The 14,205-nt window shown below is 41.5% G+C and overlaps 2 protein-coding genes across 2 annotated transcripts in view; both read left to right on the forward strand.

The window, feature by feature from the left end:
• Nucleotides 1-14,205, forward strand: part of LOC141441363 (beta-1,4-N-acetylgalactosaminyltransferase bre-4-like) — a 317,885-nt gene that overhangs the window by 105,119 nt on the left and 198,561 nt on the right. The gene's annotated exons all lie outside the window — the stretch shown is intronic.
• LOC141441195 (agrin-like) overlaps nt 752-14,205 on the forward strand; it is a 22,779-nt gene continuing 9,325 nt past the window's right edge. The window contains 12 exon segments of the mRNA XM_074105870.1: nt 752-993; nt 1,797-1,946; nt 3,421-3,563; nt 4,182-4,418; nt 4,827-5,042; nt 7,193-7,408; nt 8,708-8,920; nt 9,863-9,936; nt 9,938-9,964; nt 10,418-10,532; nt 10,953-11,192; nt 11,772-12,103. Of these exon segments, the coding sequence (XP_073961971.1) occupies nt 3,446-3,563; nt 4,182-4,418; nt 4,827-5,042; nt 7,193-7,408; nt 8,708-8,920; nt 9,863-9,936; nt 9,938-9,964; nt 10,418-10,532; nt 10,953-11,192; nt 11,772-12,103 (1,788 nt within the window). The 5' untranslated portion in view covers nt 752-993; nt 1,797-1,946; nt 3,421-3,445.

The raw sequence follows: 14,205 nt of genomic DNA on the forward strand, positions 1-14,205 counted from the left end.
AAAACGTCGTATGATACACGGTTGGCAAGGTTTTACAAACTCGTGACGATGAAAATTTTGCACTGGTCAACTCATTTGTAAAACCTTAATTACCAACCTCGTATCACAAATAACTATTTTGGGGTACTTCCCATAGACGTAAAGTGGGGGTGATTTTTAGGGTTCCGGAGCCAAAATGGCAAAAACGCAACCCTTATAGTTTCGTCAAGTCTGTCTGTCTGTGTCCGTCCGTCCGTACCGTATGTCACAGGCATTTTACTCGAAAACTATAAGATGTATATCAATGAAATTTGGAGTACAGATGTCTTGTCAAAGCCGCTATTTAGTTTTGTAGTTAAATTACAAGAATAGTTATTTGTGCAACAAGAAAGCAAAGTTGTTTTTTGTTGCGAGTGTTGATTTTGAATCCCGAGTAAGCGAAGGATTCTATAATTGAATCACGAGCGCTAGCGAGTGATTCTAGGTTAGAATCCTGAGAGCAGCAAGGGATTCAAATACACGAGATGCAAAAAAACTGGTCTCGTGTGACATACAATTTTTCACCTCAGCAGCGAGAACATAATTTAAGTGTAACATAAGAATAAAACCACATATACCTACCTGTTTACAAAAAAAAACACATTTTTTTAAATATAATCCGATTATTAAGAAATATATACTAAAATTTAAAACCATGAAAAAGTGTCCAGTAGATACAATACAGATCTTCTTCTTCTCTTTTAAAATATGGATTTTCTGTCCTAATTAATAGGACAATTTCGCCAGTGTAAAGTTAAACTCTCTTTGAGAGGCACGTTGTACGGTGATTGTAGTTTTTGCAACTTGATAGTAAAATTCCAAAAACCACGTGGAGACCACTTCATCATCCCAGCCTATACACGTCCCACTGCTGGGCACAGGCCTCCTCTCCGAACAAGAGGGCTTGGGCCGTAGTTCCCATGCGGGCCCAGTGCGGATTGGGAACTTCACATGCACCATTGAATTGCTTCGCAGGTTTGTGCAGGTGGAGACCACTTGCGCATTAAAAAATGTTAGACACGAGAGCAATATAGGATTTTGGGATCACTGTTCACTGTTAAGGCTCTGTTAAGGTTCATAAAACATCGCCGCATAAACTTGATTTTTTCGTAATGGCTACGGAACCCTATCTTGGGCGTGTCCGACACGCTCTTGGCCGGTTTTATTTTTTCTCGGCTAACCCTATACTGTGTAGTATCTTTGGATAGGTCATTTAGACCCTTGGGGGTTTCCAAGACGATTTTTCGATTCAGTGATCTGTTTGATAAATTAAACTTCCAAGTGCACATTTTCATCAAAATCGAGCGATCTAAACTGTTAAGTAGAAAATTTTGAAAAAAAACAGAATGGTAGGTATTAAGTATATCAAATTGACAAGGAAAATTATAACGGCTAAGATTGCTTGAAAATGATTAGTGTGGGTACTAGCAGCCTAAGGTACAAACAATACGAAATCCTTAGAAAAATATTACCTACTCGATTTTTTTCTACTGGCTACAGAACCCTACCTTGGGCGTGTCTAACACGCTCTTGGCCGGTTTTTTTTCTGTTTGTGTGTTTATTCACGCTAATCTCAGGAACGGCTTAACCGAATTGGATGCAGTTTTCCCTGGTGTGTTGTGGCTTTCTTGGATACTTACTTAATGTAATGAATGTCTTTCATTCGAATCGGTTCACAAATGAAAATACCGACCAAGAGCGTGTCGGATACGTCCAGGATAGGGTTCCGTAGCCGTTACGAAAAAATCCTTGCATATACCTTTTTTTATTTATTGCAGTCGAAAAATATCCAGTTTTGAGTGGAAACTTAATGCTACGAAGGAAGTTTCCTGCTGCGCATGCCCGGATTTCATTCATTCTAGGAGCCCCAGTCACTCTTTGGATTTTAAGCCGAAACATCGCCACGCTTCTTACTCTGGATAGCTTAGGTGAGATTTAATATTTATATTGTTTATTAGATTAGTCGTGCATAGTTTCAAAGTGTCGTCTTTGTTATGTTAGATACTGAATTTTGTACGCTGGATCAAGCAAGTCTTAGTTTATTTGATACCTACCTATTTCAATTGTTAATTAAATTGATACATACATTACTAACAAAAACACAGCCATATCGATCAGTTTGAACATGTCTATTTTAATATCAGATTAATTTAGAATGCATTGGGTAGGTAAGTACATATAATAGGTATCCGTGACCTGCTTTTTTTGATGAAAACTTAATGTAAGGTACTTACCTATTATTAGGCATTGTTTTCAGCTGATGAATCGATTATTCTCCAAAACGGCAATACTAGATAGTTACTTTAGTCCCTTTATCGGCCTTAGAAATTTTAAAAGCAACATAATCGTTTCTTTTTTTAATTAAATAGTGAGTGGGCGACTCCTTTATCTATCTAATAGTTTATTTTTAGGGTTCCGAAGCCGAAGGGTGACGACAGACGGAGTCTGAGTATTATTACTACTAGGTAGGTATAATGTCCGTCCGTCAGTCTGTCCGTCTGTTTATCATAGGGTTGTATCGCAAGAACCGTAATAGATAGACAGCCGAAATTTATAACATTGTATTATTTAGTGCAGCTAGGTAAATAGGTAGGTAGATAGGTAATTATAAAAGGATCTTTATCTGAGGGATTTTTATTTTTATTATTGATGCGGTCGTTTATAGCGCACCTAGGTATAGGAATATCGAGGACCTGGGTTCGATTCCCAGTGCTGGTCTTATTTTTCTGGTTTTTCTGTGCATCTATATTTCAGTTTGTATTTTCAATTTAGGTTTTACGGGATGACCGTAAAAGTAAAAATTTGGAATTGAAATAAAAAATACAATAAGATTCCAAAAACCCAATCTTCACCTAGGTATATTTGAATATACCTACCACTAATTTGTACATAGCTATTACTTACCTACGGAACCCTCAGTGTGTGAATCTGACTCCTGCTGGCCGGTCAACTATGTAATTCATCGCGAAAATTTACCTCCATTCAGTTTCAAGATATCGATAATCTTGAATATTAAACGTAAATGCTTTAAACTTAGTACCTAATACGGTATACGTAGACTGCGCAGTATGATACCTACCTTGGTATAGTCACCAGCACCTATATATGAAACAACAAAGTGTGCATAAAAATGTCTGTAGGGCTACTACGAAACTCGAAACTCAAAGTTCGTATTGTACCGTCCCTCTCGCTCTCGTATTAATAGCCAGAGGGACCGCACGACACGAACTTCGAGTTTCTTTGTAGCCCTGCTGGATACGACTCTATTTCCGGGGCCGGTAGGACGTGTCAGATATTTTTGCACGCTCCGCTGCAGGTGACTGTAGTTTATGCTCTAGTTTAGTGATTTAAGATGGCTTTCGAAGCTTAAATTCCTTTTTCCACTGTCTCATAAATTTTCAGAGTACCTAAGAAATGCGCGACGACCATGCGTGATGGTGGCAGAGCGGTCCGGTGGCGCCACGGTCGGAGGATGGTGACTGCGCGGGCGACGCTGCTTTCTTTGCTAGTGGCAGCTGCTAGCGGATGCTATCTGTTTCCGAGCGGTTGGTTATATTTAGGGGCTGTTTCACCATCCATTGATTAGTGTTAACTGACGGTAAAATGTGATGTCGTCTCTACTTATTTGTTTTGTTCGAATAGACGGAGACGGCATCACATTTAACCGTCAGTTAACACTAATCAATGGATGGTGAAAGAGCCCCTTAGCTTTTACCGTACTAATGGTTCACGAGCGTTATGTAAGCAGGTACATACGGGTTGTAGTGGTACGGTCAAGGACTTTAATGCATGAGCATTTTAATATTTTATTGATTTTATTCTGTTTTTGTATTTGTTGATAAAGCGGCAACAGAAATACATCATTGATTTTTTGATATTAATTTTATTATACATTGAATTATTCACAGAATTTTATTTTGTATTTTCATTCACTTTAAAAATAAATAATTACCTAAATTAAAATAGAATAAATATTTAAGGGGGGCTCCCGTACGGCAAACGTGTTTTTTTGTCGATTTTTGCTAACGTCTAATGTTGTATTATATATAATACGGAAACCTTGTGCGGAAGTCCGACTCGCACTTGGCCGGTTTATTTATTTTGCCCGTGCGAAGCCGGGGTGGGTCGCTAGTTTATAATAAACTTTACTGATGCATGACCAGACGTAGTGGACCCCTGCATCGGCGTCACTTGTGGCCCCGGCGCGCAATGTCGCCCGACGGCTGACGCCCAATCCTACAACTGCGAGTGTCCATCGTCGTGCCCGAGCTACGGCGACCACGAGGGCTCCCGGCCACTCTGCGCCAGCGACGCTCGCGACTATCCCGGCGAGTGTGAGATGCGCAGGGCCGCCTGCGAGACCAATACTAATATTACCTTCAAGTATTATGGTAAATGCGGTGAGTAAACTGTTAAGATACTTATCTCACTTAAATTGAAATACGCTTCAGTCAGACCTTGCCCATCGATTGCTGATGATTTATTTGGTTTATTGGTTTTCTATACCTGCGTAGACGAGGGCGCTGCGGTAGCCAACAAACAGCAGATCAAGGGTTTGGGAAGCGGGTTGCTAGTAGAAGTGTACTAGAAAACAGTTGAGAGCTTATGAATCAATTGAAAACTTCAACGACAAAAAACAAGGTTATAACCTACTTTTTTCTATAGGGGTTGCTGGTAGCTTTTACCCCTCCCTCCTTGGCGATGCCCTTGGCGGCAGAGGGGCGTAGTTGAGCTTCGTTTTCATGCCATATGCTACCACATGACAAGGATCATGCTTCGCCCATTTCTAATAGATAACTTGTCCACAGACCCGTGTGCTGGCGTGACCTGCCCAGACCCCGAGCTGTGCCAGTTAGACGATCACCGCGCCCCGTCTTGCCGCTGCGCTGAGCCGTGCCCGCTCGAGTTCTCGCCAGTTTGCGCTTCCGACGGCAAGACTTACTCCAACGAGTGCCAAATGCACCGAGAGTCCTGCCGTGCCAGGAAACAACTAAGGATCATATTCAAAGGACAGTGCAGCACTGGTATGTAGGATTAATTTATTGTCAAAGATTTTTTTAAATCTATTATAGTATTGAGAAAATTTAGGTGAACATCCTCTTGTTGACAGAACTCTATCTATCTATACCTATAATAAATGACTAAGAAGAGAAAACGGGTGTTAAAAATTGGCCGTCGAGAACTTCGACCAACAATAAGTATAACTGATTGATCGAAGGTCGAGAATATAAAAATATTATATAAGTATACATATTTGCAATGCATATAGTCACTATATGAGTCACATCACGATAATAGGTACTTTTCTCTGCTAGTATCAGTACTTGTAGCTATACACACAGTGCACACGCATACTATAAATACGTCTTTGGAATCTTACTATCTGTATCACGCGTCACGTTAAACACAATCACTGACTATCGCAACCCTAGATACTATAGTATGTACTTGGTTATGGCTCTGCTAAAATGTAATCAATTCTATTATTATTTAAATTGTACTTGTAAAGTAGTGTCATGTCTAGTACACGGCAATTAATTTCATTACATAAAGTATAAGACTACAAACTGAACAATTTATCGGCACCCAATATATACTTATCAGTGTCGTATTAATCGCGATAATTTAGAAAGCGATTTATTATTTCGAAAATGGAAGCCAGCACGGTAGCAACACTTCAATATTTTCGCTCGCTCTACACAAAGTTGGCGCCTTGCTCGCGACTCACGGCAACCGAGCCGATCAATACCTGCAAGCGCGGCGATTTCACGGAAAATTATGTGACTTTGTACGAGCGACAAATTATTAGAATATGACTGATTTTCGGGTTTTTAGGAAATAAATACAAATAAATGTTTAATAAATTAAGTTTATTGGTTAATCATTTGAGACCTATTAATTAAAATTACTTACACTAAAATATTTATTTAAAGATTTGTCTGAACATTCGATTGTTAAAATCGTATGTAATATGTAATTATTGCTCCCGACTTAGTGCCGTGCGACGGTGCAGCCGACATTACTCGCGTTGCGCGCCCGACTGCTTTCCTACGGTTTCCTACAATCTGCGCTTGAGGGGTGGGTAACTCGAACCGGTGGGGCGGAGGTGGTCATTCTGTATTGCCAGTACTATTATATATTCTGTGGCTATACTTAATCTACTTATGCTTAGGGAAAATGTGAAGCATTTTAGCTGCCGTATCTTTTACGTTACAAAATCGACGATCGTGTCCATGAATAAAAAACAATTTACCTTGGCACTCCGTTATAGTCGTGTGTGGTGTGGAGGTCTTCGTAGCAGCACACGGCGGCCACGACGTACAAAATACGCGTTCTTGAATCTACATAAGCACGACGACGTCTGTACACGCGTCAATGTGTGCGTAAGATACACAGGGCTGACTATCGCAAAACCCTAGTATAGTAAACGGCACGAAGTAGAACCCAAAATTATATTACTCTCTTGTTCACATTTGTCTCAAACGAACGAGAGGGAAATATGATTTTAGGCTCTACTTCCGTACCGTCTACTGTACTATAAACTTTGCTATAAGTATCTACTACCAATGACATTTAAAGGTACTTATATGTAGGTATGGCTTAGATGTGCAAATATGTAATCGTTAATCTTACCTATTTTTTTAAACCTACTTAAAATGTGTCTGTCTGTGTATTTCAGCATTATTATTTTCAATTACAATAGATATACGACTACAAACTTAAATGAATTATTCGTTAGGTAGTTATTTCATGTATTAATCGCGATAATTTCAGAAATCATTATTTATTTATAAAAAGAAGTAGTACCCTTACCATTTCGCAGAATTATTGCTCCCGAACTTAGTGCCGTGCGTGCTGCCGACATATATATACTGTAGTCTTTGGCCGACATACATCGCGTTGCGCACCCGACTGCTTTCCTGCGGTTTTCCTGCAATCTGCGCTTGAGGGGTGGGGTAACTCGAACCGGTGGGGGCGGAGCGTGGCCATTCTGTACGTTAGTACTAATTCTGTGGTAGCAGGTTACTGCGGTTGAACCGCTTCGCGGGCCTTACCAATACTTATATTGTTTCCCTCTGCGCTACAACGCGTTAACTTTTCGTAGTTTCCCTTAAAACGTACCTACCATCCTTCTGTGAGGCGGTGATATGTCTAAATTTTCCTTCGATACCAGGTATTAACCCTTGCGCGGAGGTCGAATGCCGGCACGGCGCTGAATGCCGGGTGGAGGGGGCCGGAGTCGCCGTGTGCGCCTGCCCGCCGCCCTGCGAGCCTGTGTTGCGGCCCGTGTGTGGATCGGACGCGCGCACCCACGACAGCGAATGTGAACTGCGCCGCGCCGCCTGCCTGCTTGGTCGCGAACTACGCGTGTTGCACGCCGGACCCTGCGGTAATATCGGCTTAGGATTCTTTCCTTTTTTGGTATAATCTGGTATCGCATGGTATCGTTTCGCAAATAGACCTTTGGGCGTCTCCTGCGTTACCAAAATTGTCTCTGGCGCTACCAAAAAATCGTACTTCCAAAAAGATATTTCTCGGTTTAATCGGTTTAACTTACGTAGGATGTCATGTATTCATGTACACAATCTCTTAAATTACAGAAAAAACATGTTTACTTACATAAAACTGCAATTGTTTGAAAAATGTCGCGGACAGATTAGTGTCGGCAAAAAAATTGATTGGCCCAGGTACCTAATTATTATCATAACACCGAAACTTGTTTCGCGTAATCTTGTTTGGCCTAACATCGTAGTGTGAGTAATTTCGCAGTTCTAATCTACCCTAACCTACTTTTCTGTCACCAGCTCGTTTCTTTGTGAGTTCACAGTTTTAATCTAACCTAACCTAATTTTCTGTTAGGAATCCTACTTCCTACTAATATTATAAATGTGAAAGTTTGTGAGTGAGTGAGTGAGTGAGTTTGTGAGTATGTTTGTTACTTCTTCACTCTGAAACGGCTGGACGGATTTTGATGAAATTTGGCAAAAAGATAGTCAATAACCTGGATTAAAACATAGGATACTTTTTATCCCGTTGTTCCCACGGAATAGGGATAAAATCTTGAACTAATAACTGCTGGGCTTAGAGTTATGAAATTTGGTATGTAGATAGCTGGACATCTGGAATAACACATAGGCTACTTTTTATCCCGATATTCCCACGGGATAGGGATTCTAAATCTCTAAATAACAACCTCTGGGCTTAAAGTCATGAAATTTGGTATGTAGATGGGTGGACGTCAGGAATAACACATAGGCTACTTTTTAGAGTCATGAAATTTGGCTTCGGTGTTTTAATTTAACGTCAATGAAAACCACGATGTAATTTTAGGGCATTCCTACGAGAATTTAATAAAATCCCGGAATTTCGATTCAAATGCTGTATCTAACGATTTACGAGTGCGAAGCCCCGGGTTAATGCTAGTTCATACATAAAATTATAAAGATGAATCGCGGCAAAGTTCGGTAGTCAAGGGCCCGCAGGTCTTTTACTGATTTCTTCATAATTCAGTAGCCAATTGGGGGTCATCCATAAATTACATCACACCAATTCTGCCCTTTTTAGCCCCCCCCCTGTCACATCTACCTAATGCTATGAAATCACAATTATTTTGTTCCTGTGACCCCCTCCTAAATTTGTCACGTAATTTATGGATGGCCCCTTGTCCACTACAAGTGATTTATTATAGGTTCTAACGGCATCTGCGCCGGGCGCGTGTGCCCACACGGCGGCGAGTGCGTGGCGGCGGGCGGCCGCGGCGTGTGCCGCTGCCCGCGCTGCTCCAACGAGTTCGCGCCCGTCTGCGGCTCCGACGGCATCTCCTACGGCAACCGCTGCAAGCTGCAGCTGGAGGCGTGCCGGCATAGGCGAGACGTGCAAGTGCTTTACGACGGACCGTGCAGTAAGTCGGGCTTTTTTGGTCTTCAAAGTGTTTGATGGTTGTGGTTCTGGTGAGCTTTTTAGTGCTAAGTTTTTACTATACGCCCAAGCGGTGCCTAGTTACCCTAGCCCCCGCGCAATATGCATTGCGAACTTGGAGAACAATGTTACTCTAGCTCCACACTGCTCGCAAAATTGACCGAGGTTAGGAGGATACGATAGTGTTGGAGAGGCACTTTGTCTTACTTAGTCCAACTCGGTCGGTACTTCGGTCAACTTTCCCGAGTACTTCGTCGAGAACTTTACGAGCAGTGTGGAGCTAGGGTTACAGTGTAACATTTCGAAAGTATTTTTTTAAAGTCTCACGATGCCTTGTGCACGTGGCCAGAGTGCTCAATGGAACAGAGGGGCCGGCCTAGTTGTACCCTTGTCACAGTAAACTTGAGTAAGTACTTTAGACAGTTTTCCTTTACGTACACGAATAAAATAAAAACACTTGATTTACGTATGCCATTAAGCATACCAAGGCAACAAAAACTTCGTAAAGTCAGTTGACCTTGGATCCAATGGGCTGCGACAGACAGCTTGGGAAGGCAATTAGATTTCTGCCTGAACTACTCCTTATTCTGTGGTTCCATTCCTCAAGAGGAAAAATCGTAGCCTTGTAGGGTTGTGTCTCTCATAGCCCATTTACCGTAAGCATCTGGAGCGATGAAGCTAAGAGAACCTGACTGGTATTTTTTGCTTCTTGTCTTACTGTTAAAGTGTAGTCAGCTGCAGAGAAAAAGTACCGCCCGGTGTGGTTACCGCTGTTAAAGGGGGGTAGGTATCATTCCTCTGCAACTGACTCTACATGGGTGGCCTTTGATGTATCTAATAAAAATTCTATGACATATTATTACGTGGCGTCGTATTCTAATAGCGTGGAATGATACACCGCTAGTTAAAATTAATCTGTTTCCAGATGGTTGTGAAAACAAGAAATGCGAGTACTACGCGATCTGCGAGAGTGACGGCGTTTCCGAAGCAAGCTGCGTTTTGCCCTAAGCACTGCGAGGAAGGAACTGTTAGTAAAATTAACATTTACATCTTATGACACCCTGGTATGTAATGAGAAGAATTGTAATGAAAAGGGCTAGCTAGAGTCGGTCAAGAAGAAACCAAAGGGAATCAATGAAAAAAGACTGAACCAAGCACCCCGCAGAGACTAATGGAGAAATGCATGCTCCTCTCCCGGATTGTCACCAAATGGTTGAAGCTTGGCTCTGTGGGTAGATAAGAAACCCTCCAACCCTGTCCTCCCCTTAGTAAGCTTCAGGGAGCCGTAAGAGTCAGGCACTGTTTGGGCTCTCCATTCCTAGTTGGTCATAATGGATATTTTACCGACTGCACGCACCATCTCCTATAAAATTTAAAATAAAAAACAAGTAAAGTAAACTAAAGACAAGATCTTTGGTCCCCGGGTGGCTCAACCCCCTAAAAAAGTATGTATTGACGTCTTATTATTTGACGATTTCAGGAGACTGAAGAAGTGTGTGGTAACGATAATAAAACCTACAGCAGCGTTTGTTCGCTGCGTGACGTAGCTTGCCGAGAGAAGCTTCGTCTACACGCCAAACACATGGGTTCCTGTGGTAAGTATTAAGTTTATTAGGATGGAAAGTTTGACGTTTCGATGTTTATTGTTACTTCTTCATGCAAATAAATACTTAACGGATTTGATGAAAACAGATGGTTTATAACCTTGATTAACATACAAACTTCATCATCATCATCATCATCTAGGACGTCCACGGTTGCACATAAGCCTCCTTCATGCTTGGTTTAGAGCTCAGTTATGCTTTGCGTCATGGAGTACCATGTCGGTGGTAGCAAATTTTTTTGATCACAGCTTCTGGTAAATTTTCTTATACACGAACCCTTTTGCTGAGTCAAGTGGGAAAGAGAGCTAGCTCCCCTCGCCGTATGAATGCGAAGAGGGTTTGGCTCCTCCAGTCCCTAGCCCCGAGTTCTACAGTCGCTGGGAATATTGAGGTTTACCAAAATGTTTGCAGAATCTTGCGCCGGAGTAGAGTGCCCGGCAGGCACGTGGTGTGCGCGCGGCGCTTGCGCGTGCTCGACCCCGTGCGCCGACGTGCCGCGTGAACCCGTGTGTTCCAACACCCGCGCGACGTTTGTCCACGAGTGTGCTCTACAGCGGGCCGCCTGCGAAGCACGCATGCGCGGCGAACCACCTCTACGTGTTGCGTATTACGGCGAGTGCACTGACACGCAGGATGAGAATGCTACTGCTGGTGAGTGGCTGGAATATGAAAGGAATATTCTAGAACGAGCGTGGTGAGAGGGAACAGATGTGCCGCGCGAACTCGTCGCCTTCATATCATCACCCACGGAACATTGGTGGTAATTTTTAGTGCTTGAAATTTAAACCCGATTTTTTGGTAGCCATTTCAAGCCCTGACATTGACAAAGTGTTTTGGTTTACGAATTAGTAGATATTTTACAAGTTTTTATTAAGTTTCACCTGTCCCGTTGTCAGTCTGTCTTTCTGTAGTCAAATCTTGCAAGTTAATTTCAAGCAACTTTCAGTAGTCGGATTGACTTGAAATTTAGCATACTTATGTAAATTGCATGACAATACGATAATCTGTTAGTGACATCCTGGTAGTCCGACCAGGATCGTCTCTGCAGGACGGAACTCTTCAACGGTTTATGGCATCAACTTGAAATTTGGTAGGTATGCAAATGTAGTTTGGGTGTCAATAGTACTAAAGTCGACAAATAGTAGTCAGTAAAAAAGCTTGTATTCAAAATATTTTTTACCAAATACTTATTTTTACTTCACCCTATTTACGAAAAATGTATTGTTCCAGGTACTAACAGAACAGGCAAACTCACCGACACCACAAACGAAATCCGTTCCTCTGACGACACTGAGAGCTCGAGTGAGCCTGGCGCGGGCACGGCGGTGTGTGCGCGCGTCCAATGCGCGTACGAAGCGACTTGCGCAGTGGACTCAAATGGGCAGCCGCGCTGTGCGTGCTTGTTTGATTGCGCGGCCGCCGCTGCCGCCGCTGTGACCTCTGCGCCCGTTTGCGCCTCAGACTTGCGACTTTACCCTACACTGTGCCATATGAAGCTGGAGTCTTGTCGACGACAAGAGGACCTGAGGCTACGGCCGTTGGCGCTGTGCCGCGGGTTAGAGGTGAGTTATTTACTTTGTATGGGACTCTCGTGCGTTTAAAGCAACTTGCATGGTTGACTTCAAGGGGTAGACGCGCCGTGTATGTTTTTTATAGACTGTGCGGCGAAGATATACCTATGTGTCTTGACGGAAGTAACGGCAGCCGCGTCTTTCGACACAGTTTTCGCATCGAATTTCCGGTTTTTACTTACTCTGTGTCATACTTTCCTAATACCTCGGCATGCCTCGAAGCTCTTATGTATCTAGTTATCATTAATTCCAGTTCTCGCGTTTATTTCTCTCGCACTTTTATTCTTCATACTTTGTCTTTCGTTCATCCATCATATCTTTGCTACTTTTAACGGGTGGGACTCCCGACTATTAATTAAGTAATGTAATTATTTATTTATACACCGCTTAGGTTGTGCCAAGGTTAGGAGTGAATTGCTCAATCAGCATAGTAATCCATACTATCCATACTAATATTATAAATGCGAAAGTAACTCTGTCTGTCTGTCTGTCTGTCTGTCTGTTACGCTTTCACGTCTAAACCGCTGAACCGATTTTGATGAAATTTGGTACAGAGATAGAATAGACCTTGGAAAAGAACATAGGCTACCTTTTATCGCGAAAAAGAGGCTTTAAGGGGTTAAAATAGGGGATGAAAGTTTATATGGTAGAAGTTCGTCGCTGTCAAAGATTTAACTATGAAACTTGGCATTTAGGCACTTAATAAGAAATAAGTCTATATTTGTTTGAGCTTTTTTGAAAATTCGACCTGTGAGGGGATGAAAGTTTATGTGTAAGGTCGTCATTATCGAAGATAAATCGATGAATCTTTATTAAACTTGCCATTCCGGCACATGAAAAGAGATAAATAGATATTTGTTCGCACGTTTTTTAAAATTTTTCGTGTGAGGGGGTGAAATAGGGGATGAATGTTTATATGGAAGATCGTCATTGTCGAAGATAAATCGATGGTTCTTTATGAAACTTGGCATTTGGGTACGTGATAAGAGATAAACAGATATTTTTACGCGCGTTTCTAAAAATTCTTCCTGTGAGGGGTGAAACAGGGATGAAACTTTATATGGAAGATCGTCATTGTCGAAGATAATTCGACGGTTCTTTATGAAACTTGGCATTTGGGCACGTGCTAAGAGATAAATACATATTTGTTCGCAGGTCTTTAAAACTCTTCCTGTGAGGGGTAAAATAGGGAATGAAACTTTATATGGAAGATCGTCATTGTCGAAGATAAATCGATGGTTCTTTATGAAACTTGGCATTGGGCTACTTATAAGAAATAAATAGATATTTGTTCAAGCGTTTTTGAAATTTTACCTGCGAGGGGATGTTAGCAGAGGGATGATGCAGTGTTAGTAGAACCTTCTAAGCTCATAGGCAAATGTACTCAATATGGGGTCATTTTAGATGGCGTATTCACATAGACAGTCAGACATAAAAATTATGTTTTTCAATTTTTCTTATTAATTGTGCAATAAGAGCTACCTTTATGCAAAATTCCAAGTTTCTAGGACAGCCGGAAGTACCCTATAACTTTTCTGTTAAGGCAATGGTTTGGAAACACCTTTTTATGACTGTAGCTTTTGATTGCCTTAACTTAGAGGTTTGATAGACGGACGGACGGATAGCAAAGTGATCCTATAAGAGTTCAATTTTTTCCTTTTTAGGTACGGAACCCTAAAAAACATTTGCTCCAGCGCTTTTCAAATTTCAACCTATTTACTTGAAAATATGGGGATGAAAAGTTCTTTAAGGAATTCCAAACAAATTACTACATAAGTATATTTATCGGAAATATGTGTAGCTATGCTTAGTAAAAATGCCGTCTTATTTATAATCCTACCTTCCTAACTTACAATAAGGACGTAAGTGTCAAGAGTTCACTATGTAGAATTAGTCCCTTGTGTTGGCAGGAGGTAGAATACACGTTGTATTGCTAAATTGTAGCTACCCGCAAAAATATTATGTTTTACCAAAGAACTCGGGTGGATGGATGGATGGAAGAACAAAAAAAAATAAAATGTATTAAAATAGGTTATTTTCGGTAAACCGTAGAAGTTTCTATGTACTATTATTGGAAGAATAGGTATCCTAAA

The sequence above is a fragment of the Choristoneura fumiferana genome, chromosome 23 (assembly GCF_025370935.1).
Source record: "Choristoneura fumiferana chromosome 23, NRCan_CFum_1, whole genome shotgun sequence".
Lineage (NCBI taxonomy): Eukaryota > Metazoa > Arthropoda > Insecta > Lepidoptera > Tortricidae > Choristoneura > Choristoneura fumiferana.